The sequence below is a fragment of the Gavia stellata genome, chromosome 14, assembly GCF_030936135.1.
Source record: "Gavia stellata isolate bGavSte3 chromosome 14, bGavSte3.hap2, whole genome shotgun sequence".
Lineage (NCBI taxonomy): Eukaryota > Metazoa > Chordata > Aves > Gaviiformes > Gaviidae > Gavia > Gavia stellata.
Window position 1 is genome coordinate 19,544,306 of NC_082607.1, and position 26,382 is coordinate 19,570,687.

The 26,382-nt window shown below is 48.6% G+C and overlaps 1 protein-coding gene across 1 annotated transcript in view; it reads left to right on the plus strand.

Moving 5' to 3' along the window:
* GAB3 (GRB2 associated binding protein 3) overlaps positions 1-25,277 on the plus strand; it is a 65,735-nt gene extending 40,458 nt beyond the window's left edge. The window contains 10 exon segments of the mRNA XM_059824522.1: positions 7,485-7,788; positions 15,119-15,359; positions 15,790-16,268; positions 18,846-18,901; positions 20,054-20,309; positions 21,481-21,562; positions 22,691-22,793; positions 22,890-22,892; positions 24,044-24,157; positions 25,161-25,277. Coding sequence (XP_059680505.1) covers positions 7,485-7,788; positions 15,119-15,359; positions 15,790-16,268; positions 18,846-18,901; positions 20,054-20,309; positions 21,481-21,562; positions 22,691-22,793; positions 22,890-22,892; positions 24,044-24,157; positions 25,161-25,277 — 1,755 coding nt within the window.
* The last annotated feature ends 1,105 nt before the right edge of the window (positions 25,278-26,382 follow it).

A 26,382-nucleotide genomic window follows, 5' to 3' on the forward strand; every position in this document is an offset into this window, starting at 1 on the left:
GTCTTAATAGGCTTAGCCATCAGCTGCTTACAAACCTGTCTACATATGAATTTTAACTTCCTCTTTTAAGTCATTTATAGGAAATGCTATAAAGTTTTGCCTAATTTTTTTTGCCCAAAAATATGTTTAAAAATTGTTCTTTTAAAAACAGACAAGCTTTGAAACCTTGTGTCTCAAGTGCTGGCACTCCTGTGGGACTATTATCCTGCAGCTCTGCTAGCTCTAGCCCCAAGGATGCCCTGCAGCTCAAGGCAGCAGAGCCGCAGTGAGTAGCAGGAGGAGCACTGTGCACACAGGCACTCCCAGCCCTCAGCCAGCCGCGAAGGGGAGCCATGCCAGACGCTTCTTTTATGGGATTTGCTGCTTTCTCTTTCCAAGGGAGTTTGTGGGATGAGAGCAGTCCCAAATGTTCAAAACTTTCACAGTCCTCCCCGTCACTGAGCTCTTGAACTCTTCTTTCACCGTCAGACCTCCCCACAGCAGGCCTGGGGATGAGCACATGTCCTTTGCCCAGGAGCACAGCTGCAAGGCTGCCAGGCAGGCGAGGAATCACTACACATCCGCCGTTCGTTCTGCTTCCCCTTGCCATCCCCTTTGCTGCGTTCTGTAAAATGAAGATTACCCTCATGGGGGAGTGGCAAGCATTAATTTAGCTGGTAAAGAATTTCAAGTTTGTTGGCTATTCCATGTTTTGTTATTAAAACCAGAAAAAAATCAAAAACCCACAGGACAAATTGTATTTCAGGCCAATTTACCTTATTTAGCTTGTATGTGCTCTAATTAATTATTTACATCTCAGATACTGGATATTTTGTACATAAAAAATGAAAACCTGGTCCTCAGGCAGACGGTAAGCGATGAAGGTCCTTGGCTAAACCTTTCCCACGCAGGTGCTCAGCGCCCATTCTGGCCTTATTTACCAGCTAGCTGTTTTTTCAGCACATAACAGGTGTGCTCATGGCCTGTTTTATCTGACATTGCTGTGGCGGAGCAAACGTTCGCATGTAATAGCAGCCCTTTTTAAGCCTCACACCACTTACTCAGCAGAAGCAGAGACGTCAGATTGTGGAAGTAGCAATCGCTCTATTAGAAACCCTACTGAAATGGAAACAGCTATTCCTCTTGCCTTCAGAAGTGGCTCTGGAATTCCCAAAGTGAAAAATTCAGGAGAAAGAAGAAAACACTGATAGCTTGTGTTGCACAGAGCAACGTGCTGGCATCCAGCCAACGCTGTTGCAAATTCTTTCTTCCTTTTGGCACTGAACTATTCCACTCACGAAGGGCAGATGCAAATTGTTCTAGATTTATGTTGGCTCTTGTCTGATTGTAGTTGTGCTTTTCTGATAAAGCCTTCACTCTAATGCCAGCAAAGCTTTGGAGGACATGTAAACATATCTTCATCGTATCATTCCTTCATCAAGAAGGAATTATTTTCAAGAGGCCCCCAAATAAATGTACTATTTCTTCTGGATGTGTAGATCCTTTCCATAGTGTAGCTGAGGAGCCTAGGCTGAATCCCAGGAATCGGTTCCTGTTTAAGTATATGGGTTGCTTCATCTCAACCATGGGAGCGCAATCTTTCACCCTCACAGAATCACAGAATCATTAAGGTTGGAAAAGACCTGTAAGATCATCAAGTCCAACCATCACCCCAACCTCACCATGCCCACTAAACCATGTCCCACAATGCCACGTCCGCGTGTTCCTTGAACACCTCCAGTGATGGTGACTCCACCACCTCCCTGGGCAGCCTCTGCCAGTGCTTCACCACTCTCTCTGTAAAGACATTTTTCCTAATATCCAGCCTGAACCTCCCCTGGCGCAACTTGAGGCCATTTCCTCTTGTCCTGTCGCTAGTTACATGGGAGAAGAGACCAACACCCACCTCTCTGCAACCCCCTTTCAGGCAGTTGTAGAGAGCGATGAGGTCTCCCCTCAGCCTCCTCTTCTCCAGACTGAACAACCCCAGCTCCCTCAGCCGCTCCTCATAACCCTTAAATTGATCCAGATTATCTTGTAAATTTGACAGTGTGTGCAGCTCCAGACTAAATACTGTCAGATATTATTGGCTCTGATCAGCTGAAAGAAATCCCTCCTTGCCACAGCCCCGCCACTCTGGCTCTCCTGGCTCCTGGGGTGCCCCCGCCGGCCTCGAGCTGCTGTGGTTCGAAGGTGCTCCCTAGCCTAATACCGGCACCCCGCAGCAAAGACAGGAACTGGTCCTCTGGGCACAAGCTCGCAGTGATAGCGACTGTGCCTTACGCACCGTGAGGAGAAAGGTATTGCAGCAGCACAAGGGTGCAGGTTGATAGTGCACACAGTGCCTCCCGGGAGGTGGAGGGAGCAGGGAGCAGAGCTCCTTGCTGTATGTACCACGGGGTGCTGGCACAGCGCACCCTTCCCCAGCAAGGGGTCCACCAGCGTGGGGACCCCCCTCCGGCCCCGGGCAGGTGCTCAGCGCCTTGCGTCATGGTGCTGGCACAGGCACAGCATCTGGTTTGGGTGAGTGATGGGGAAGGGGAGGAAGGCACACGCCACACCACACCGTGTCCTGGTCTGTAGGCAAAGGTCATGCTGCAAAGACAGAAAAACAGGGGTGGTGGGAAGAACCATAACAGAGGAAGGAGGAGGCAGCCTCGTGACTGGTAAATGGTAAAAAGAAAACTATTGAGAGTGTACAACTATGTAAAACCCCACCATGCTCTGCCGTGGGGCTGAGGCTGGGGCTGGTACTGGAGAGGAGCAGCCGTGGGGCATGACTGCCTGCCTTGCAGGGCAGGGGCTGGGAGGTGCCAGGCACCCTCTGCGCCTCCGGCCCGGGGCTGAGGAGTCCCGGCATCCACTCCGGCAGAGTGGCCTGTGTAATACATGAGCTGCCTGGGTCCCTGCGAGCTAAAAGCTGCTGCCGCTGTCTTGTCTGGCTAAGGCCTGCCACAGCTGGGCTCCCAGCGACTCCAGTGTGCTGCATCCCCTTCCCCTGGGGAAAGGAGACATGCAGTGCACTGCAGGCAAATGCCAGGAAAATGAGGAGAGGATATTTGACTCTTGCAGATAAAAGCCTCATGCTGAAAGGTGTGCCAAACCCCCTGCTTTGCCTATGCCATGGAGCAAGGTGAGTCCTGTGTCTTGGCAATGGCAAACCTGCTCGTGTCCATTTGCAGGCAAGCTGCGAGTGTCTCAAAAACTCGGCGCATTGTACACTCAGCATTGTAGGATAAGCAAAAATGGTTTTGAGTACAACATTTTGCAAGTAAAGGCACATACCAGTGAAAGTTTCAGGATGGAAATGAGCCACTGGGGGGAGACAGTGATGGGACTGGATATGTCAGATGGGAGAAGAGGTGCAAAAGATGGTCCTTCAACCCCACCCACACAGGTACTGTGTTGGTAGCCGATGCCACTTTCCTCCTGGAGAGTGGAGGAAAAAAAAAAAGCCCAGGGAGGCGAGGTGCGAGTACACTCTGTGTGTGGATGCAGTTTGATGGTACAATGAAGCTGATGTTAACAGCAAGCACCCAGGGAAGACCTGGTCCCATCCCCTCCCACCCTCCTTCCCCCTTCCTGGTGCTGGCCTGCCTGCGCCCAGGCAAGGCTGGGTGCTGGGGCACCGGGCTGGCAGCGCTCCCATTTCCCAGTGTGGGATGAGGCAACTTCCATTCCTTTTGCTCCCCAAGACAGCTCCCTTTGGTGGTAGGCGAGGAGCAGCCCTGGCATGGGACAGCAGGCAAGCTTGCCGGGCAGGGCCGTCGAACTCCGCATCGGCCAGGCTACGCCATCACCCTGCACCATGCCACCCTGCCATGGCACCTGCACTGATTTCAAGGGGGGTTGAGTGCTTAAATGTCTTTGAAGATGGGAGCCTGCGAGTGCTGATTCACCCACGCTGCTGACTCAGGCTGCGCCTGTTTAAAGGCCGCCGTCCCTCGGCGCCTCTCCCTCCCCTCTGCTCCAGGCGCAGTGGCCGGTCGGCAGCACAGGCAGGGTATTGGCTCTGGTCCCTGCAGCTCACAGTGCAATACCACCATCGGTTTCAGAGCCCATTAAAATTTGGGGCAATGAATGGCGGCAGCCAAGGACTGTTAGCTTGTCCGAGCTTGCGGTATCACCAAGGGGCAGTTCCTCTGTGTCCCCCCCCCCCCCCCCCGTATGTTTCCTACAGCTCATGTGTTAGCCCCACAAGAAAAAACTGCTCTGTTTTCAGCCGGACGGGGGGCTGGCTGGCTGCACGGGCCCCGCCGCAAGCCTGGGGAAGGCAGTGAGGGCAGCCATGTGGGTGATGGAGAGGGGAGGCCCACCCTTCCCAAGGGCAGTGCAGATTTGGGCAGCTATCTGGCATTATTTCCCCTCAGCCCTGTTTTCATGGCTGCCCAGCTATGATAGCCAGTGTTTTCTCACACAGCCTCGGCCCTGCTCTCCTCTCCCATCACAAGCTGCACTGACTGGGCACCTCTCCATCTCCAGTCTCACAGCGCCAGCCAGACGATAAGCCTGATCAAATTGTGTATCTGCAGGAAAACAGGTTATCAGGCAGCTTCTCAGCTAGTACGAAACCCAAAACAGCAGAGCCACAGCCGCTCTCACCATAAGCCAGCCTTCCCCTCCGAACGGAGGGACCGTGGGCTTTTCCGCAAAGCACAGCTGCAGTTTTCTCTTTCCTCTCGCCGGCTGCCCAGGTTGTGCTGAAACTCCAGACCCCTTTAGACTCATGAAAATTAAAATGCTAAAGAAGTGGGGACTGGGCCATCCTGCCTAAGGGTGTTGTACTGGCCACTGGGCAGGTAGCCCTGAGCTGGCCCCGGCCTCGGGGCTGGGCTCCCACCTCCCCATAGCTGCTTGGGTACCAGCTAGGCAGGGTGTCCCCAACTGCTCCCCCATCCCCTCCCATCCCCTCCCATCCCATCCCCTCCCACCCCATCTCATCCCCTCCCATCCCATCCCATCCCACCCCATCTCATCTCATCTCATCTCATCTCATCTCATCTCATCTCATCTCATCTCATCTCATCTCATCTCATCTCATCTCATCTCATCTCATCTCATCTCATCCCATCCCATCCCATCTCATCTCATCCCATCCCATCCCTTCCCCTCCCCTCTTCTGCCTTCCCTTCCCCCCTGGGCTTGCTCACGTGCAGGTGATTTCCATCCATTCCCCATCAGAAGGAGCCAAGCGTATTTAAGCTGTAGGGCTGGCAGCCTTGAGAAGGGGAGTGGGAAGTGGTTTTGCAGTCTTGGGGGAGATCTGATGGCACTGTCCCCTCTCTGCCTTAGCAGCCTGCTTCTCTGGGAGGCGAAGGAGCGGGTCTTGTTTGGTACAGACCTCCTGAAGCATTTCTCTTTTGTCGTTTAGGGGTGAGAGTGTGTTAGGGGATGTCACCTTTCTGTCCTGGTGCATCTGTGGGGTGGGCATTAGGCCTGTGTGGCACTTGGATTGCAGGTGGCAGAGATGTGGGCTTTTTCTGGGAGCTACCTGCTGGGCTGTATTCCACTGTTGAAGCTTGCTAGTCAGGACAGTGTTTTCTCTGTTAAACATTTTTCCTTTGTTTCTATTTCCTTGGGGGTGGGTGGGTGACTCTGTGTGTGTGTGTTCTTTTTTTCCTGGTTCCCACAAAATTCGACTTGTCTGAGGTCTCGGTAATCTGTTATCTCCAGCTACTTTCAATAGAGACCAAATCACTTCCAAACCTCAACAGGTCATGAGGGCAAGTCTTGATTTTCTTTGTGCAATACACTTTGCACCTCAACTCTGCTTCCTGTTTATTCCTGATGTGATCCCCCTCTCTGAAAACCCCTCCTTTACAGAGGGTGGTATGTGCTTGTTCAGCCTTGCAAGAGCTCCCTCTGTGACATTGCATTCTCTGGTCCCTGTATATTGTTTTTGAAGAACCTTTTGCTTTCAAAATAGATTAAAGTACTGCCAGGCTGAACAGACTTCTAGATAAATTTTTGCATGACTATCGACAGACTGTGAAAAGCTTGCTGCACTGCAAGAAAGTCTTTTGAGTAGAAAAAAATGCTTTTTCTTGACAAATGATTGTTGCTATTTTTGTTGATCGTTTTAACTATCACCATGTGCATGGGAACTCAGCGTCAGCAAAATCTGTAGTGCCTGTATTGATCCTAAACTGTGCCAGTAAGGACTCTTACATCTTAGTGAAAACATCCTGAACTGTTATTTTGCCTTAAGGCCACATGGTTGGCTGTCTTTAAACTGACAGACAGATCCACTCTTTGCAAAATCATGCTAGATTTTTAACTCGAACATAAGCTGTCACCCAGATTTATGTCATTGTGACAAGTCATTTTGCACAGAGCACTTGAATAAGATTCAGGTAGGGAGGTTGTGGTGGTTGTTGTTCAGGTGTTTCTTTAATGAACTTTTAACTCTTATGAAGGCAACTAAAGCAGCCAGTGGCTCTGTGCAGTTATTGCGGACACCTGGGTGCTGCCTGAGCCCCTGCACCTTCACCGGGCGGCCGTCAGAGCTGGGCCAGCAGCAGCCTGAGCTTCAGCTGCTCGCTGGCAGCCACCCGGGCCTTGCTGGTTTGGGCATGACTTTATCCAACACAATTTTTATGGAGTTTGGCAAGGGGGAAGCTCCTAATGTCTTATTTCAGCTTTTCTCTGTGGAACAGAGCTTGGGGTGGATTTCTTCTGGCCCTCAGAGTAAGTGTGTTGGTGACAGCTGTAATCAACACAGAGGCGCTTATACTGTTGATGAACAAAAACAGCTGGTGCAAAAAAGGGAAAATATGTTATTTTGTTCCTAGAAACTTGCATAGAGCTTTATAAAGCGGTGCTGCATCTTAGTCCTGCCAGGCCTGTATGGAACCCATACGTTCAGTCACAAGGGTGTGAAAGACATCAGTGCTTACCGGGTTTGGTTGGGGTTGACCGTCACTTGAAGCAGTGCCTGCATAAATAGACGTCCTTTGCTAAGGTTTGCAAGCTTTCTGTTTAACTTTTTAGCACTACAACTCCCTTAAGGTTTGTTCTGGGCTTTCAGAAGTAACTGGCAGCTCATTAACAGCTTTTTTATTAGCACTGAAAACTATGGGAGGGAAGCTGCACAGGTCACGTGGAGCCCTTGGCTTTTCTGGGCAAAAGGCGTTTGTTGCTAGATATTAGCTCATGTACTGCAGCGCAGGGTGCAGTCCTAGGTGTTTTCATTTCACAAAGAAAAATGTGTTAGAATGTCCTCTATAGATGAGATGGTGAAGTATCAGATCATTTCGATTACACCGTGCTGGCAGGCTGAGGGCGAGAGGCGGGGAGAAGTCTTGTTCCTCTTCACCTCCAAAGGCACAACCCTCTGCCTTTTTTCCTATCACAAATGCAAGCTGATAGCAAGCACTTCAAATCAAAGTCACAATTTGGGCAGCTTATCAAAACAACTATAAAACCTAACAGAAAATGAGCATGTGTGGGCTGATTGATACGTTATGTGGTTGGCACTAAAAGGGCCCTGTTTGCGCCATTTGCAGGCATGGCGGAAGCGCTGGTTCGTGCTGCGCAGAGGCCGCATGAGCGGGAACCCGGATGTGCTGGAGTACTACAGGAACAACCACTCCAAAAAGCCCATTCGGATCATCGACCTCAACGAGTGCGAAGTGCTGAAGCACTCGGGGCCCAACTTCATCAAGAAGGAATTTCAGAACAACTTTGTCTTCATTGTGAGAACCACCTACCGCACCTTCTACCTGGTAGCCAAAACTGAGGAGGAGATGCAGATCTGGGTGCACAACATCAGCCAGATCTGTAACTTTGGACATCTAGAAGATGGCACAGGTAGGGTCATGCTCATGATCCTCTTGGGGGTTGTGAGGATGAGCAGTGTCTGGGCTTCTCCGCAGCAGCACCTGGGGCGAGAGGAAGCGTGGACCTGGCTGGTTGGGCTGGGGAGGTGGTGTGGGACTCTGCTTCCTATAGCTCCACACAGCACTGAGATGCTGCTAAACCCTGATTTGAAAGTTATCAGGGATCTCACTACTGCTGGGTATTAAAAATAGTTGGCTGCTTGGTCTTACTTTGATGAAGCAATTCCTGCTAGAATAAACAGCAGGTCCTGAATAAGAAAAGGTACTGTTTATGTGAAAAGCTGACTGAGTGTTATCTTCTGGGGCCATTTATTTCATTACATGTCCCGTATTTATTTAGTTTGGCTTAATGTAAGACACCTGTTCCAGGAAAGTGTCCTGCAAAACTTGCGTTTTCTCAGGCTTTGCTGGATGTGGAATGTGCACAGACTTGGGTGTATACGCATGTACATAAATCAGTGACAAAAATACTGAGCTGTCTTAGTCTATTAATGAGAAGAAAAATAAAGAAAAGGCAGGGGATAGGAAAGTGTTGGAAGTGTGTGTCTAGACTTAAGAGATGATCCTGCCAGTGAAGCATAAAGTCAGCCTGTTTTGCCAGGACCTACACCTGTATATACTCAGTAGGGTGAATTTCTTGGAAAGCTTCCAAAAATAACCACTCCAAGATGGATGTAGCCAGTAATTAAAGTTGGGACCTGTATCATCATTAGCTTACCTTTCAAATGAGACAATCGGGCTCAGATAACAGCAATCTGTCTTTCCCTTGACATTTCCAAGGGGCAGATACAGGAGCAATTTGAGAGCTTTATAGGAAGTGAGTCAGAACAAAGTCCTTTGCTGTGATAAAAGGCAGTGCAAGAGCAGAAAAAGGTGGTGATGGAGGGACTCGATCCCAAGGGCAGTAATATGTTTGGGGGTATCATAGTGCGGCCAGGCAGATTACCTTGCCATGGTCCCTGTGCTGCTGTGCTCCGGCTGCTACTGGTGTCTGCAACTGCCGCATAGCCATACCGTTACCCTGTAACTTGAAAGGAAACAAAAGCTGTGGTGAGGTGTTTTATTTTAATCTATCCTGGTTCCTGGCCTTCTTTAATCTTTTCAGTAGTTTATCCTGAGGGAAATGGGAGTGGAAAGAGCACTGCAGTGGTCCTGTTATAAATGTGATGTCTGCTCTTTTCCCGTTTGCTTTAGAGACCACCAGGAAAACGTGCTGACATATTTTTGTGCCAGTACAATCTGCCCATGAATGCAACCTGCAAACTAGAGCTGGTAGCTTTGAGGGATTGGAGTCAATAGTCCTTTGGAGCTTGGATGTAATTAGGGATATTCAGTAAGCCCCTTCCTACTGATCTGCCCTTGTTGACACTGAGATGTTGCTCTTGCGTTGCTACTTCTGGTGTGCTATTATTTTAGATATAATATCACCAATTTCTCTGAAATGAAGGTAAGTCTCTCCACGCAAAACAGAAAAGAGGAAAATAATTTGTCTCTTAAATGTGTATGCAGACTTCTGCTGGCACTGTGTTGAGGAGGTGCATAGGGAGATGTGATCTGTGGCAGAGGAGCTAAGGCAGTGGCTGTCCCCAGGGTAGATGCATTTATACTGGGAAATGTCTGTTCTGTTATGCTGGTACGGCGCAGCATTGCTCGTAAGACTTACACATGGGCATACTCAAGAGTATTACACAGTGGTATTTCTCTCCCAGCAAAGATTGCTAGCATAGACGCTGATGGCCGAGAAGTGACAACTCTTGGTGCGGCAGTTGGGAAAGCTGACATGCCAGCTTCCTGCTCCATTCAAGGCGGATATTATCCCCCAAGAAGTTCAACAGTGCAGAGCATTTGCCTTGGTTCAGTATAAAGTCTGGTACCCGAACTTACAGCCCTCATCACAGACCGCATAAGCTAAGCTTCCAGGCATGCACTTAGCGTATCTCTAATGGCGAATAGCTCATAAGATCTTCTGTTTATCCTGCAGTTCATGCTGGTGAGGTCAGGTCTGGAGTGTATTCAGGTCAGGCTGCAGGGCATGTTCAGATCCTCTGATTTAAATCTGCACAGTTCCACAGGTTGCACATCACATCTCAAACAGTTGCTAATTGCTTCAGCTTTTTGGAAGCACCTAAATCCCCCAAGAGCCTGTAGGTTTAAACAAATTACCCTTAAAAATTAACATAAGAAGAGAAAAGCTCTATTAAATGCCATATGCTTTTTTAACTTGAATGCTACTGTGTTAAAAAATAATAGTCCCTGAAATGAATCATCAAAAGAAAGACACATCAATTGCAGGAAATTTTAATAAGCTGTTCTGCGTATTAAAATGAATCTCAAAGCCAATATTATATTGTGAAATCAATCACACTTAATCCTTGCATCTCTGAAAATCTGCTGTGACTTTGAGGCCAAAACCAAATCTGCTGCTTTCTCCGCTTAATGCATAGAGAGTGCAGCCACAGGTTTACGCAGTGACTCAGCTGTAAACACCATCCCGTTGTTCCCAGTTAGTCCCTTCCAGTAGCAAAGAAGCTGGATGAGCAGCCAGGTCCTAGTCATCAGCGGTCTCTGGTCTGACATGTAAGCAGCCAGACACAGACCAAAGTTAGCAAAACTGCGGCTGGCCCCGTGAGGACAGCTTTTTAATCAACAGGAGAGGGGATGGCTGAGAGACGGAGGTGAAGTGCAAGCTCCAGGCAGACGTCAGGAAGCACCTGGGAGGGCGGCTGTTGGGAAGGACTTGCCAGCAGCAACCATTGTGCTGTGGCACTTGACTGCCACAAATTGTGCCGCTGGCTGGGCTGAAAATGACGGGGGAGCTGGCACCTTCAGGGGAGTCAGCTGGAGGAGAGAGGAAGAGGCCTCCCTCCCTATTTTCCTACCATTTCTGTGTAAAATCTTGCTTCCACATCTGGTGAAGGCTCCCAATGGAGCAGTCGTTCCTCAGCCCCATGGGACGGACCCATGGCTGCGCAGGAGATCGAGAGGATGCTTGAGTCGAGTGGCTGGGCAGGGAAGGGGATGAAATAAGGTGGCTATAGGACATCATGGGCACACTTTCTCCCATATGCAAGCTGAAACTATGATTAATTGACACAACGCAATATAGCAGCTTTTCACTGGAGAAACTGATCTGAAAGCTGTTTAGCCTTTTTCATTAGAAATCACAGAATCGTTAAGGTTGGAAAAGACCTGTAAGATCATCAAGTCCAACCATCAGCTAACACCACCATGCCCATTAAACCATGTCCACAATGCCTCATCCACAAGTTCCTTGAACACCTCCAGTGATGGTGACTCCACCATTTCCCTGGGCAGCTTATTCCAGTGTCTCACCACTCTCTCAAAGCCTTACTCTTACAGACTGTAGCTGTGCATTGAATGCTCCCCCAGGCCATGCCTTGGCAGGCAGCTCCTTAGCCCAAGAGGGACCTTTCGTCTTGGGTTCCCTCTTCACTTCTTCCACAGGCTCCAGGTATTGTTCCACATCCCATGTAAATGCCTTGCTCCTTCCGCATGCAGCCCTTACTTGAAGGTCCCTGCTGATCTCCATTGCTCCCCTGTTGCTTTACTCTCTCGCACAGCACCCAGGGCCACAGTGGAGCCTGATGTCCCTGGGGAGGCCCCCTCACTGGTGCAGTTGGGTTAGAGCATTCCTACTCCTCTTGCTCTGTTGTTCACACTTATCCTTGCCCATTGCTGGGACCTTCTCCCTTTCTGCCAGCTCATCTGATGGTTTCTTTGCCTCCTTAAGTGTCTCTCCCTTCTTATTTTTCCCTTTTGCCAATGTGCACAGACCCTGCCGTGGCATGGGGATGGTTTGATTCCCGAGGACCTTGCTGCAGCCACACTGGGGAGCATCTCCCCCAGCCAGCGCAGCGTGCTGGGAGCAAGGGGAGCCGGGAGGACCGCACTGAGGGGCTACCTGGAGGGACTGTGCTCTCCTTGCAGAGGCGCTTTCTCCTGAGTGTCTTCACTTTATTTCCCTGCTCTGTTCCCATACAAAGCGGGGCAGGCAGCATCCCGGCAGGCTTGCTCACCCAGCACCTGGCCCTTGCACCGGAGTTCAGGGGAGGTGTGAAGGCTCTTCCCAGCCTGTGCTGGAGGACAGGCGCTGGGGCCACTCCCTCCGCACTCCCCTCTCCGCAGGAGGAAATCCATTCTTGGCTGCACAGGCTCAAGGCTGTTCTTTAATGTCAGGCTCTGGCCCCTGGCCAGGAGGGGTGGGTGGCATTTCTACCTCCTTGGCATGGACATGCGGCCTGGTGGGGGCTTGCTGTGAGCAGGACCCCCCTATTTCACTGTGTCGCTGCACTGCTGTTGCACGGTAACAATTTTGGGGGAGCGGGCTGGGGTCTGTGGCAGGAGGGAGCAGCCCTCCGTTTCTCCAAGCGAGGGCCCTGCATTGATGGGGAAGTCACTGCCGAGGATACTCCAAATCCTCCGTGGTGACTTCCCTGCCAACGCAGGGCAGAGATTTTCTGGGTTAGTACCCACCGAAGCAGTTTTGGCAGCCAAAGCCCCCCGCTGTCTCTCTGGCAAAGGGGAGGGCAGGCACCAAACCTATTCTCTGCCTTCTTGCTGTCAAAAATGTCCATGCATAATTTATTCTACCCAGCTGCTGCCGCGGTACAACTTTAATGCATGCTGATTCGGTTACCAGCAGAGCTGGCAGGGACAGGGACGGTCTGTTAGGAGCTGGCTACAGGTCCCTGAGCCCCTGAAGGTTAGAAAAGGGCAGCTCTGTGCTGTCCCCATCCCTCCCTCCTGCTTGCAACAGTTGCCATGTGGTCTGCAGCTCACAGCCTTTCCTGATGGGATAATCTGTGGCTAAACCCTGCGAGTACCAGATGGAGTTCAGGCCTGTTCGTTCTCTGCGTTAATAATCCAGAGTGTCATTAATTTATTTCTTATGCATTGTGGTGGGTTTTAGGGTTTTTTTAAAAACGTGGTCAGATGGTGATGTGAACATGCTTTTCTGAGAATCCCTATGGAGTTAGCCTGGTGCATATTTGATCATCCTCAGCTTGCAAGACAGCTCTCCGAGACCAACATTTGAAAGCAGAGTTACTGTCTGAGCCAGCACAATCAACAAGAGAAAAGTTATTTTTCAGATGGGAAGGCTGCAGCGCTCAGCTCTGCTTTGCAAATGTGAAACCCCAAAAAAGCCATTCCTTCCAGATGCTCACTGCTCAAATCCTACTGCTATAAGCACCTGCTCAAAGTTAAGCAAATGATTTGCTTAAGCTCGAATTTAAGCACATGCTTACGTGCTTTACTGACCTGGGGTCGTCCACTGCACCAGACCTCCGAAGCTAACAGGAGGAAGCAGCAGTGAGTCAATACTGGTAGATGGGAAGGAAAGAGGTGGCTCCCTCCCCAGTTTAAAGGGATGAGGTGTGGGGTAGTGCAGGAAGAAAAGATCAGCTGGTTTACTCTTCCTCTGCCTGAGATCAGAAAGGTGATGGGGTAAAGCCCGCAGTGGCTGGTGTGGGAGTCTGGGTCACTGGAGGGTTTTGTCTGTGTTTAGTGATGTTGCTGTCCAACCACCCAAGTCTTGGCAGCCCTCTCCATCCCTCCTGACCTGCTTGCACATATACCTAGCACCTCCCAGGGTTGAGAAGTGACTACAACCCAGTACAGTGCCAAGGTTTGTTGCTGTGTTGAGCTGAGCACTAGATAGATCCTGCCAGAGGATCTCAGGACCTCACTGCACAGTGCAGGATCTGTCCCGCAGCATGCACGCAGGTGGTCAGGGGCTGGTTCCCAGCATTTCCAGCAAATTCTGGATATCAGTGCTAGAGAAATCTGCCTTCTTGCTACACTTTGAAGGCATGTTTATGCTTGGGTTGGTTTTATCAGCAGTAGCTGGTTTCTTGTGTTTGTTTTTGTTGTGGGGTTTTTCATTTGAAGGAGGGGTTTGCAGCTTTGGCTCAGATGGTGTCTGCGCTTCAGCCAGAGAGATGGGTACCCACTGCTGAGCCCCGCAGGGGTCGGGGACAGCTGGGGCACCCAGCAAGCACTGCCTGCTTCCCGCACAGCCCTGGTGAGGGAACTGCCAGGCAGCAACCTGTAACTTCATTAGAAGAATCATATTCTCTAATTGAGGCCTTGTGTTCCTGGTGCTGCTGTCTGAGCTTGCTGCCAGGAGCAGATGCCTTTCGGAAGCTGCTCTGCAAAGACACCCCAGGCCCTTCCCATTCCACAGCTGCCCATGGTAGGAGGTCCAGCACTCCCTGAGGACTCCGTTTTTGAGTCAGAGTGCCCTAAAAGCTGTGCCAGAGGCTGTGCTTAGCCTTAACTGTGTGACTCAGCCATCACTCCTTCATCCCCCTGCCAGCATCCCCAGCTCTCCAGCAGGGACAGAGGCTGGGAGAGCAACAGAACCAGACTTGTCTCTGCTGCCCGGCGATGCTCGGGCCAGGTGGGTGCGAGTGCCTCGGCTATACGCTGCCAGTGAAGGGAGTCTTGGTGGTCAGAGGTGAACCTGGAGCTGAGCGGGAGGGCAGCTCTGTGCAGCCTGGGTCAGCTTGGCTGCCTGCAGCCCAAACCTGCTCCTCTCCCCACTGCCACCCCTCTCTGTGCCGGCAGGGACTGGAACGTTATGCCCAGCGAAGGAGGGAGCAGGGAAGGTGTCACTGAGTACAGGCTCCCCTGTGCCTTGCGGCCTCCAGAAAAGTAGTCTCCCTTTTCTCAGCAGAGCCAACAAGCCTCCAGCTGAGCAATAACAGCTGCACCACAGCTTTTGTGGCTTTGGTGTCCAGCCTAGAGAGGCGTAAGGAGTTTGCAGACAAGTTCAGAGGTGCAACAAATCCGGCTGCTTCGTGAGCCACAAAGCTCAGTTTTATCTACTGAGATCTAGAAAGTGGGAAGGAATCAATCCCTTTCCTTGTTGCCATTAATTTGAAGTGTTGGAGATTAATTATTAATTATTTGTGTTAGATCCTAAAAAATACTTGATAAAATAGGCTGCTCTGCCTCAGCACTTTCCTTAGCAGAGGCTGTCTTCGTTACTGTCTGCAGGAGGGATGCTACAGCCCTGCAGGAGCGGGGGACCCCAGAGCAAGGGGGGTCTGCACCTCCGGCAGCCCCTCGATTTGGCAGCTGGCTTGCCCAGCCTGGGCAGGGGGAGCAGCTGTAAAATCAGGCTCCCCTCTCCCCAGAATCAGTTTTTGCCTTGACCCACTGCTGCTCTGGGGTAAAACAGCCCTGGTGCAAAAGCAAGGTGGTGATGGCCTGGAGAGGCAGTGGGCCAGGGTGAGTCAGAGCCGTCCTTCAGCCAGGGCCGTCCATTCCCGTTGCAGGTTCAGTGGAGAGCCTGTCTCACACAACCTCGTCCCCGCAGCCGTCACCGGCCGCTTCCACCCACGCCTCCCACATTGCTGATCCTTCCTTCTCGGTCGACCACACTGCTGCTGACGCGTCTGCCGCGGAGGAGACCCCCAGCGAGTCAGAGTCGGTCTTCCTCCCCGACTACCTCTTCCTCTCCAACTGCGAGTCAGGCAAGCTCAGCCACAACAGGTAGGTCTGGGGTCTGCCAGATGCGTTGGGCTGGAGCCACCCTCTGCCTGCCCAGGGATGCCCTGGGAAACTGGGCCAAACTGGTCCTTGAGCCCTGTCGCTCATGGTAGGCTCCCGAACGCAACGGGGGACCATCAGCCTAATTCAATTTACAGGGGGCTTTTCATAGCACAGATTAGTGGTCAAGCATTGTATGTTGGTCCTGTCCCTTTCCAGGGTGGGTGGCTGGGGACCTCATATGGCCTCTGTCCAGATGCCGTTTCTGCCTGCTGCTGCCCAAGGTGCTCCACAAAGTGCCTCATCCCCCAGACCAGCTCAGGGGGGATCTTCCACAGCCATAGGGAAGGGACAGATTTTGTCCTGAACTGTGGGGTTGGGTTTTTTTGCTGTCCACTTGCTTAGTTGCAACCAGGAGAAAAGGAAAGCGCAGGTCCTGACCTCTGTCTCTGTGCAGGTGTGACAGCTGGTCGAATTCGGACAGATCTCTGGAGCAAACCTCATCAGATGATGTTTTTGTCGACTCCTTGCAGTCCCAGCCCTCTTTGTACCTTGTACAGCCGTCCAGCACTGGGACTGTGCACCAGGATGGGGCCCCGCTGGCAAATCCCAGTACAGCGTCCAGGAACATAGACATTAGTGGGCCACCCAGTGACTTTTCCTCCTCTTCTCCACTGCTGGGGACGCCGCTGACACCAACCTTTCAGATTGACAAGAGCCAAAACGTGCTGCCCTATGGTGTAACCCAGCTGGACATCCTGTCCAACACGCCCCCGCCACGGCCGCCCAAGCCAACCCACTTCTCAGACAGGAGAGGGGATGAGGTGGGCGGCGGGGCCCTGCAGAATGGGCACGCAGGGATCTGCCGGGCTCAGGTTGCTCTGGTGCCCAGAAGGATCTCCTTGTCCAGCTTAGACAACGTGAGGAACTGGAAAGGTGAGTGCATTTCTGAGAGCCAGCAAAGCAGGACTGATGTGAGGGATGGAGCTGCCTACAAGCGCAGAGCAGGTGCCCACCTCCGTGTCCTCCCTCCTGCGAAATCATACATCACCCACAGCAATCTGAAATGCTTGTTTCAAATTAGTTAGCAAGCAGGATTCAGACCTGTCCCTCACATTGAGCTCCTGCTCTGTAAAAGCCCCTCAGTGTGTCCACGTGGGCAGCCATTTGGCTGTGATCTCTTCAGGGTGCCCCATGAGTTGCTAGCTTTCCATGCCCCCTCTCTCTCCAAAAAAGAAAGCAGTAGAAAAACAAAAATGAAAAGCCAGCCACTGAATCGGGCAATGCCAAACTCTCTATTTACACAAGTCAAAATGTGGGCTTGCACATGGGAAATGCCTCTGTAGCTGTGCTGCTTTGCTACATCCAGTCCTTTCCATACAGTAGCATGTCTTTTTGCAGCTTAGAGTAAAGAACGGGAAGCCAGGGAGATGCTGGGGATGGGATGTAATCCCAGTTGAACCAGGGACTCTGTGTGTCCTTGAGCAAATCCCACTCTGTCCTTCAGTCTCTGTACTTCAGTCAAGGTAGCCTGAAAACCCTCGGCAGAGCAAAGCTCTGCTGCAAAGCAAGATCTGTTCTGAGCTAAGGTGACTTCTCCACTTTTTCTTGAAACACTGTTATCGCAAATGAAAATAATAATCAAAAACACAGAACATCAGGGTGTCAAAAACTAGCATACGCAGTATGAGACAGTTTATTTTGTGGAGCCACAGAACGGAGGGAGGCAGCTGGAATACCTGGCTGGAAATCATCAAGTATTTCGCAATGATGTGTCATTTTTGAGGGAGAAAATGTAGGTTTTTAAGGACAAGCGTCCTTTAGACTCCTGTAGTTTGAATGACCAACTGGTGTTTGGGGCTGTTAGATCTTGCTCTTAAAGCTCAGAAGCTAAAGCAAGGAGACCTCTGCCCAGCCTGTTTATCAGTGTACAAACAATTCTTGGAAGGTTTTTGAAGAAACACCCATCAGTGGAATTACTATTCTTAATTATCAGTTACATTTGGTTGCTCCCTGAAAGGTGCTGCTCTTGCTTCTGCATGTGCGCCACTCTAATGCCACCAGCGTGCTTGAGACAGTTGGTGTTCCTCCAACCCAATTTATACCAAAATGTTTTTAAGAGGATTAAGTGGCCAAATGTCATGTTCTGCTACTGTGCTGCAAGGTTATCTCTGCCTGACAGGGGGCAGCAATGAATTAATAAGTGCTGCTATTTTTTCTTACCCTCAGTGCAGCTGAAACTATTTGAAAGGTTAAACTCTGAATTAAAATGTGTTTAATAAGAAAGATCAGAAAAAGAAACAGGGAGAAAGCAGCTGTTCCTCACCAGCTCCCAAAGTGAGCCCATGCAAGTTATTTACTTCATTTTTTGCCCTCGGTAACCTGTAAAAGCTGAACAAATGTAATTAACCCAGTGCAAAGGCAGTGTATGCTGGCTGCAGTGCCATGAAGGGGAACAATCTGTACACATATAAGGCACCTGTATCCTGGCACCTGCCAGAGTGTTGTGCCTGAATGTCTTTTTGCCAAAATAATAAATAAATGTAGCTGTCCCAGGACAGTGACTGTGTCTATCTGAATATATATGCGCACTAACAGTATTGCGTTGTTCTTGTTTGGCACTTTTGCCTTTTTTTGCTGGTACCACCACAAAGACCCGCAGTTGCAGTGCAGTATTGACATCTCCACCATAAGAGCAGGGAGTGGATTAACATGGTTGCAGGGTTTTAACGCATTCCCACAGAAAAGCCATCTTCTGCACAGAAAATCCTTTTCCAGAAAAGGATGGTAGTTGTAAGCGTCTTCCACTGCTGAACTTCTATGCAGGTTTTTTTGCCTTTTGCTTCAAAAATAAAATGGATGTACACCAAGACAAAGGCCAGCCTGCACAATGGGACACTGTGACTGGTGACCTTTTCTCTGGCTGTTTGTTCCCCATCAGCTTGAGCCGCTTGCACCACATCAGCATTTCTTGGTGAAAAAGAGAAGAATTTCTCTCCTGTCATTAAGTTCCCCCATGCACCCTCTGTACAATAATATCTGCTTCCCTGGCACCTTACATATGAGGCTCCTAAATAACTTTCCAAACACTAATAAATTAATATTCCCTACAGTCCCTTTTCATATAATTTCCCCAATTTGACAGATGGGAAAACAGAGCAGGACTAGAGCAGGAGCTGCGTTTAAATTTTTGCTTGGTTGCTTGCTCACCACATCACACCAGTCTTTCTCCCCTACTGCTTGCGTTACAGAAAGTATAAGTTACAGCTGGATTATACATGAACATGTTCCTTGGTTTCATCATACTTAAAATAGATGTAATTGCTCTTGAAATGCTACTGAGTTTGTTCTGGACTTAAGTGTCATTGAATTTCCTTACATAGGATAAATACTAGGAGTTATGGAATCTTTATAAAGCTCTAATTATTTTAAAGCCATATGCTTTACTCCAGAATTATCTCCATAAGGTTGCACTGCCTCATCACATTTTTCATCACTTTTTTTTCCTTGCAGCAGACATGGAAGGCAGTTCCTTAAGAAGTCGGGATAAGAGACTTAGTTTGAATTTGGTAAGTACTCTGCTTGCATAAATTTAAAACACTGGCACATGACAAACTTCAAAAAGTGAATCATTTCACATCCTGATACTCAATCATTCCTCTCCTGTGTTCAGCAGAAGAATAAAAAAAATGGAAGAAGCACTTGGCTTTGTGCAACTTCTGTGTTGCTTCCTCGCAGCTGCAGGAAACCTTTGAGAGAGGAGGGAGGGGGAGGCCACAACACTGAACACCGTGTTTTTAAAGCAGATGAAGCCAGGTCTGTTGTGAAAAAGGATACCAGTAGCCTCGAGAATTAAACTGTTGACCAAAAGCACCTGAGAAAACTGCTTATCTCCTGACAAAAGGGCCTATAGAAGCGTATCATTTCATGATCCTGAGGGGTATGTCCTCTTTAGGACATAGAAAAGTCTCTGCTCTCAAAGCGCCTGTGATTCAGGGCTCTGTCAGTCCAAAGCTTCCTGACTCAGTCTTTGACAGACATGGTTGTGTGTAGCACCATCACACATCACATAGCCAGTCTTCTGCCTGGCGCTGGATACTGTCTTCTGTGTGGGAGAGCCTTTGCTGCTTGTATGTAAGCTCTGGTAGTGCGCAACTTATATTTTTCTCCCCTTTGAAAGCTTGCAAGGTTTGTAATCAATCCCTCTCGCCACTCAGCCAGCACTAACCTCCATGAAATTAATTTCTAGAGTTTACTCTCAGCTATCAGAAGCAACTTGTAGGTCTGTGTGTCTGCTCTCTCAGCTTCCACATTTGCAAAATTCTGGTTCTTCTGATGTTCTCCTTTCAGATGTTTTTTTTTAATATGAAGGAGCCTCCTTCATTTTATAGGTCAGAATTACTGCTGGGAGAGGCAAGTGCAGCCTCACTGAAGTCGGAGGATTTAACCTACTTAAGTCACCAATAAGTTTGGTCCTAATTTCCAGCAGTGACTTGCGAAGCTCAGAAATGGACTTCTCCAAAGCTGGAGTGTGCATCTGAACTCATGTTTTCGTCTTGTGTCTTTCCAGCTTGGGCCTCTCAGAAAGGTCACGTCAGGACTCTCCTGGCCTAGGGCTCGGGTCAGCTCCGTTGCCAGCTCACAGCACCTCCTGGCTTGCAGGGGGTTAGCTATTCGTTTATCGACCTGTTTCTCTTTCTTTTCCTCCTTTGCTTCTGAAGCCCTGTCGGTTCTCCCCGCTCTACTCCACTGCTTCGGACAGCACGGAGGACAGCTACGTGCCCATGCGCCCCAGCACCTCTCCCTCTGCTCCCGGCTCCGACTGTTCACCCGACGGCTACATCCCCATGAGCCCCAGCTCAGCCACGTTTACCTTCCCTGTCGTCAGCACTGAAAAACTCACCAGCCCGTTACCTGAGCTCCCCTCAGACCTGGAGCCCCCTCCGGTGAACCGAGACCTCAAGCCTCGTAGGAAATGTAAGCCCAGACCTAAAGTGCAGTTGGCAGCCAGGGGGTCCTGATAGCGGGGACATGGGTGACCTCCTTTGATAGTGTCCTTGGCACATTTTAAAGCACTTCCTGCTCTAGAAGAGGGATTGAATTGCTGTGTAAGTGGCTTATAATACTGTAACGTAGAACGCATCTGCAGGGTCGTTTGCGAGCAGAGGAAGAGTGTCCGTGCCGACTTTTGCGGCCAAAGATCGGGTGGCTGCGTTAGCATGGTGCACGGCTTCAGATCCACTCTGACTGCAAATGACCAAATGGACGTAGCCTTGGAGAGACAGCAGACTAAATCCTGCAGCCCTGAAGTACGTGCACTGCTGTCTCACCACCTCCCTGACCTTCCAGGAAAAGGACATCCAAACAATCAAATACTCAAACTTGATTTGTGGGCTGTTGGTTAAACCTCTGTTGGGTAGCCACAGCTGTCTTGGTTTAATTAGGAATTTCCTGCAGATGCTTTTACTGATGGTAATTTTCCACTCCTGCTCTTCATGGCATCTCCAAAATCTGTGTTGTACTTCCAGAGGGTATACTGGGGACAAAATTCAGCTTTGCAGTGGAGAAATTGCCTAAACCTAGCCTACATGAAAGCTCTTTGGGCTGCGGAGCCACAGGGCTACTCAGAAATTGGTTCAGGAAATGCTACTGTGAAGTGGGGAAGGAAATTTAGACCATTGCCAGGAAGCGAAGCAAGCTCAGGTACTTTCTTAGAGGGTTTTGAGAACGGGGTGGAAAATGTACATTGACTGGTGAAAGGAATCATCTTGATCTCCACATGTAGGACCTTTTTGTTTAGAAGAGAGCCCAAAACCTGTTTTGACCTGTAGGCTGAACTGGCCTCTGCTCTTGAAGGCAGCATATGCACAGCAGATTTGAGGCAAGCACACGGATCTTGTGGGGCATTTGCCCTCCTTATGCCCATTGTATTTACTCTGTTATTTTAGGGTAAATGAGGGACTTTGCTTTCCAGCGCTGACTGAAGTGGTTATTTATTACTGATTTCTGTCTTGGTTGTATCAGTTATGTTCTGTGAAATACTCTGTTAGTTTCTTGCTGTTAATATAAAACTGTATTTTTCTAAACACTTTGTACTTTTCATTAGCTCTGCTATTGGAAATGTAGTTCCTTTTGTATCTACTTGCAGCACGACCACCTCCTCTGGACTTGAGAAACCTCTCCACAATCCGGGAGCATGCTGCTGTGACCAGGATGTGGACTGTGCCTTAGTAAGTGAACAAGAAACCTGCCGTTCCAATCTTTTAAGCATTAACATTGTGGAATGGAGTTAAAAATAACTTATCACATCCCACAAGAAACAGTTTCCTGGCAAAGTCCACAAACAAAAATTCCCCAGGGCTCCTTCAAATATCCCCCAGGCTTTTGCAAGGCTCCCTTTCATGACGGGCAGCTCCAGTGCGTTCGGCATCATGCAGTGATGCTCAGTCTGTTTTGAAGGTTCCTTTTGAAAAGACCGGAGCTGGTCTGCACTCTGGTGTGGCTGCTACAATGGCTAAAAGCTTCGCATGCCTTAATTATTTTTTTTCAAAGTGGTAGAGCCATTCTTGTTCCTGAAAATTGATATAGCAAAGGAGAATCAGACAAGATAAAGATCTGCCTGACTTGTAGCCAGAGCGCTGTGGTTAATTAGTGCTGACACAGTGCATAGTCCTGAAGGATAACGAGCTTGGAGGGAGTTTGCACGTTTTACATTAACAAAACTAAAAAAGAAGTATGCCCGGGATTAATAAAGCAAAAGGAATTACACTGTTTATGCTGCACAAAGTGGCCATCTAATTTCCTAATAACTAACCCCATAGTGCTAGCCTGCAATAATTTATTCACGATATATCTCAGACAGTTATGTTAGTGGAAGAGATTTCCTTGTACAAGGGCTGAGTTGCAGCCATCTCCATAGCACAGATAATGTGTGTTTACGCTGTGCTCAAAGCCAGACAACTTCCTCTGCGTGCACCTCCAGTAGCTGATTAATTCACATCAACCTCCAAAATGTGGACACTCGCGCAGCTAAATAACTGCCCCATTGGCACATATTACCTGGATGAAGGATATCTGTCTCACTGCCCCTTGTTGGAGAATTGCTCCAATGTTTTATGCTTTCTGTCATACCAGAGATGGCAAACTTTCATAAAGGCCAGGAAAAAAAATCTACAAAAACACTCATAGCAATATAGCACATTTTTTTCTAGAACTAAGGAGTGGGTTTGGACATCCTCTTCATAAAGGCTGCAGCGTTAGTGTGAGTTTATTCACCATACGGACTGTGTCAGGCTTTGGCTTCATTTCAGAGCATCTGTAAGATGCTTCCTTAACCTCTCCTGTGTTTTTCTTCATAGCAATCGAATGAGCTTTATCTCACCAGAAAGAGACGGTATTAATTCCGCAAGAATATTTGCCAATTCAGTTTCCGGAGAAGAGGAAGAAAGTTACATTCATATGGTAATCTTCATTTTCACACAGCCATCCTTTGCTTTATTCTGCTCTGTCACATTGATGGAGAATGCAGAAGTTTGTTTTCTAAGAAAAAATGTTGAGGAGGTTTGTCCTTTGCCTTCTGTTTTTTAAAAAAATGATGAAACGGTTTTAAACCAAAGACACTGGGACCAATTTACGGAGAGATAAGGGAAGCCCTTCTTCTGCGCTGCAGAACTCAGCTGTTTGCCCACGAATGTTGCTGAGCAGTTCCAAGAGATCACAGGGATCAGCCATATTTACATGAGAACTCATTAAGGCAAAGCAAAATTAAATCTTTTCACCTTTTAAAAGTGTGCCCTGCAAAATCTCCTAGGAAATGACAGAAAGCCGTTAGTGCACTTCCTAAAGAAACACACCAAATATTGTGCAGAAACAGAACTCCCATTAAAGTCTCTTATTGCTTCTGCTTTGGCTGGTGGCACTAACCCCACTTCCCATCCCATAAAAGAAGAACATCTGGCTTTGTGTCTTCCTTTTCTTCATTCACTCTTTAGCCATATCTTGCAAAAGACCAGAATCTCAGTTGCCTTTGCATTTGAGGTGGAAATGGATCTTGAATCCCTTGATCTGAGCCAATGTCTACAGATTTGGCTCCATAGCCAAAGCCCGATGGCAATGGCTATAGAAATATATTGCAAAACTGAGCACAATCTCCATGAACCATAGTCTCAGATTTTAACCCACACCTTTACTAGATCAAAATCTGCTCAGGAGGGCAGTTCCAGTTGTAACTACTCCCCATTTGATTTTTCTAGTCAATTAAAGCCTTCCATATATTTGTGGTCATTTGTGATTTTCCTCAGATTAATTTTCAGTTGCTAGATTTGAACAAAATTATCACCATTTTTTCAAATTCATAGAATGATGATGGTTAAGAGGGCACCCCTGCAAATCTGAGCCTTCCAAGGGCTTGGGTCGAGAAGCAGGGTGCGAGTCCTTCCTGATAACATTGAATGAAAATCAGCCTGGTTTGCTTGTTTTGCCGTAATTACCAGGAGAAAAAGGCTCTCGCAGTTTCTTTATGCCGTCCTGCAATTAATCAGTGCTATCCTGTGGTTAGTCACCAAACTCACCCTTGGCATAGAAAATTACATGGGTGCCGACCCTCTTCACTTGCGTTCTGCCAGACGAGTCTCCCACCTCACAGTTGTAGTCCTGCTTCCTTTTGGGATCATGTTTTAAGACCATTAAAAGTTTCTCTTCTTTCCCGACAGGAACACAGACAGGCAACATCTCCATACAGTGGTGCTTTTCCATGGACAAGGAAATCTAACCTTGATTACTTAGCATTGGATTTTAATTCTGCTTCCCCATCCCCTGTACAGAAGGTATGAGTTATCTGGAAAACCCCACAGCCTCCTACCTTTTTGTCTGCTGGGAGGAAAACAAGACCGAGAGTCAGACTCTGCTGGGTGCCCTAAGTATCATGGTGAAGCCAGTTGTGTTTCCAGCTGACTGCATTCTGGCAGGCTCAACATTAATATAATAAAAGCACTATTAGGGTGATGACAAGGTGTCCTTAGCGTGACTCGTAGGGATGCCATTAACACGAGCTCGGCAGAGGGCACGAGACTGTGCTGGGATGTGCAGTGGGCTTGTGGGCAAGCTTGTTGGTGCTTGCAGGATCTCTGTGTGCTCTTTCATGTTCATCAAGTCTCCACAAAGCCTTTCCTGCTAGTTTCCCCCCAAATCTCTTTGCAGTAACAACTTTGCAGCCCATGATAAATTCATGGGGTAAAACTGTACCATCTCTTGTAACACGGCAAAATGTCCATCTTTACTCTTGCATCACCAAAAGCATTTCAATTTCCTTAACAATGCTGAGAAAAAACATTCCTTGTACCAAAGAGCTTATAACCTGCCCAGGTGGTGGGTAGGTACCACTGCAAAGCAATGAACTGCTGTCGGTTTGGCCCGTTTTATGTCCTGCGTATAATTCTCCCCGTCAGCTAATACACCTGGATGCAAAAGACTCAAGACTCCTAAGCTTTCTTATTTAAACCCTCCCTGTAGTTAAAATGCAGTTAGGTTATCCTTGCAGCAGGATCACTCAGATGAGAAGAGAATGATTATCTGCATGGAAATAGCCGGAACAGCACGTTTCCCTCGCTCACTCTGCTGGGCTGAGTGACAGGGTGACAGATGGATAATTATAGCTAAAGCAGGCTGTAAAGCAGTGCTTTTGTCAGCTGATGTCACTGTGCGCTTCAAGGTGAAGTGAAGCAATCAAGGAACAAGGGAAGGGGAAAACAGAAAATCAAGCCAAGTTTCACTAGCATCCCTTTTCAACCCTACAATTAATACGCTGGGTTTTTCCTCTCTCTCCCACAGAAACCTTTTCTCTCTGAGGAGCAGAGGGTGGACTATGTCCAGGTAGATGAACAGAAGACTCAAGCTTTACAGAACACTAAGCAGGAATGGACAGATGAGAGGCAATCGAAAGTCTAAAGGAAGAAGATTTGGGATCTGGAGGATTTTTTTTTTGCACTGGAACCACAATGTTAATGAAGCAGCTATCACAGTAGAGTTCAAAGGCAGAGAGAGTTGTAAGATGCTTGCAGTCTGTAGAGGAATGGCATTTTTAATGGAAACCTTTGATTTCAGCTGGAAATAGTATGTTGAATGAGTGAGTGGTTCACTGATGATTGAAGTAATGCATTACCCTTTTTACTGCCCTTACCAGTAAGCTACATGGTACCATTTTCTGGCATGATTCTGCAACGAGTCATACACTTAATGTTAACAAATCCACTACATGTTGCATTAATCTAGTTAGTCCTGCCTTCTCCCTCTGTTGCATAATTCCTAGTTGCTAAAGCTATTTTTTGATATTCCTACAAATACTGCGGGTGCTCAGAGTGCTTTTATGGCAGTGGGCATCTGACAGGTATTGGTGACTAATCAACTAAGGGCTAAAATACTGAAACAATAAAAAGAACTTTTTGAATATATAGTGCTTCAGCAAAGAGAATTGTGGAAAATATTTTTCCCCTGGGTTTAAAAGGTCTGACTCTGAGCTGATGCTGTCAGAAACTCAAAACAGGACTATGTACTGATGGGACTAGAACGCCTGGTCTTTGACCTTCTGGACGACGGTCATCGTATTAAGCTTCTTCTCTCCATTGTGGCTCATACGTGTCGCCTTTCTGTCTGATTCCTACTGATGTTTTTTCTCCTATCTTGAGGAGTGTCTTCGGCACAGCACAGCACAGCTGCTCCTCTAGCAGGAGGCTGCAGGCACACAGCTCTTGGCTGGCCAAAAAATAGAAAGGGAAGCTGTGAGCCTGTTTCTGCAAGTCTTGGGAGAACTGGCAAAGGATCAAGAATGCTTTCATCTGAACTGCAGAAGAAATGCCATTGGAATTGCTGGTAGCAGTCGTCAAACTGATTGTTTCACTAGACCCACCCCCAAAAAAAAGAGAATTAGGAAGTGCAGCGTGCTCTGAGAGAGGCTAGCAGGCCTGCCAGAATAAAACAACAATGCGCTTACGCGGCGTGAGGACCTCTGGGTTCAGGAAGCTTATCTACCTTGGGACTTGTTACAGGCACTATC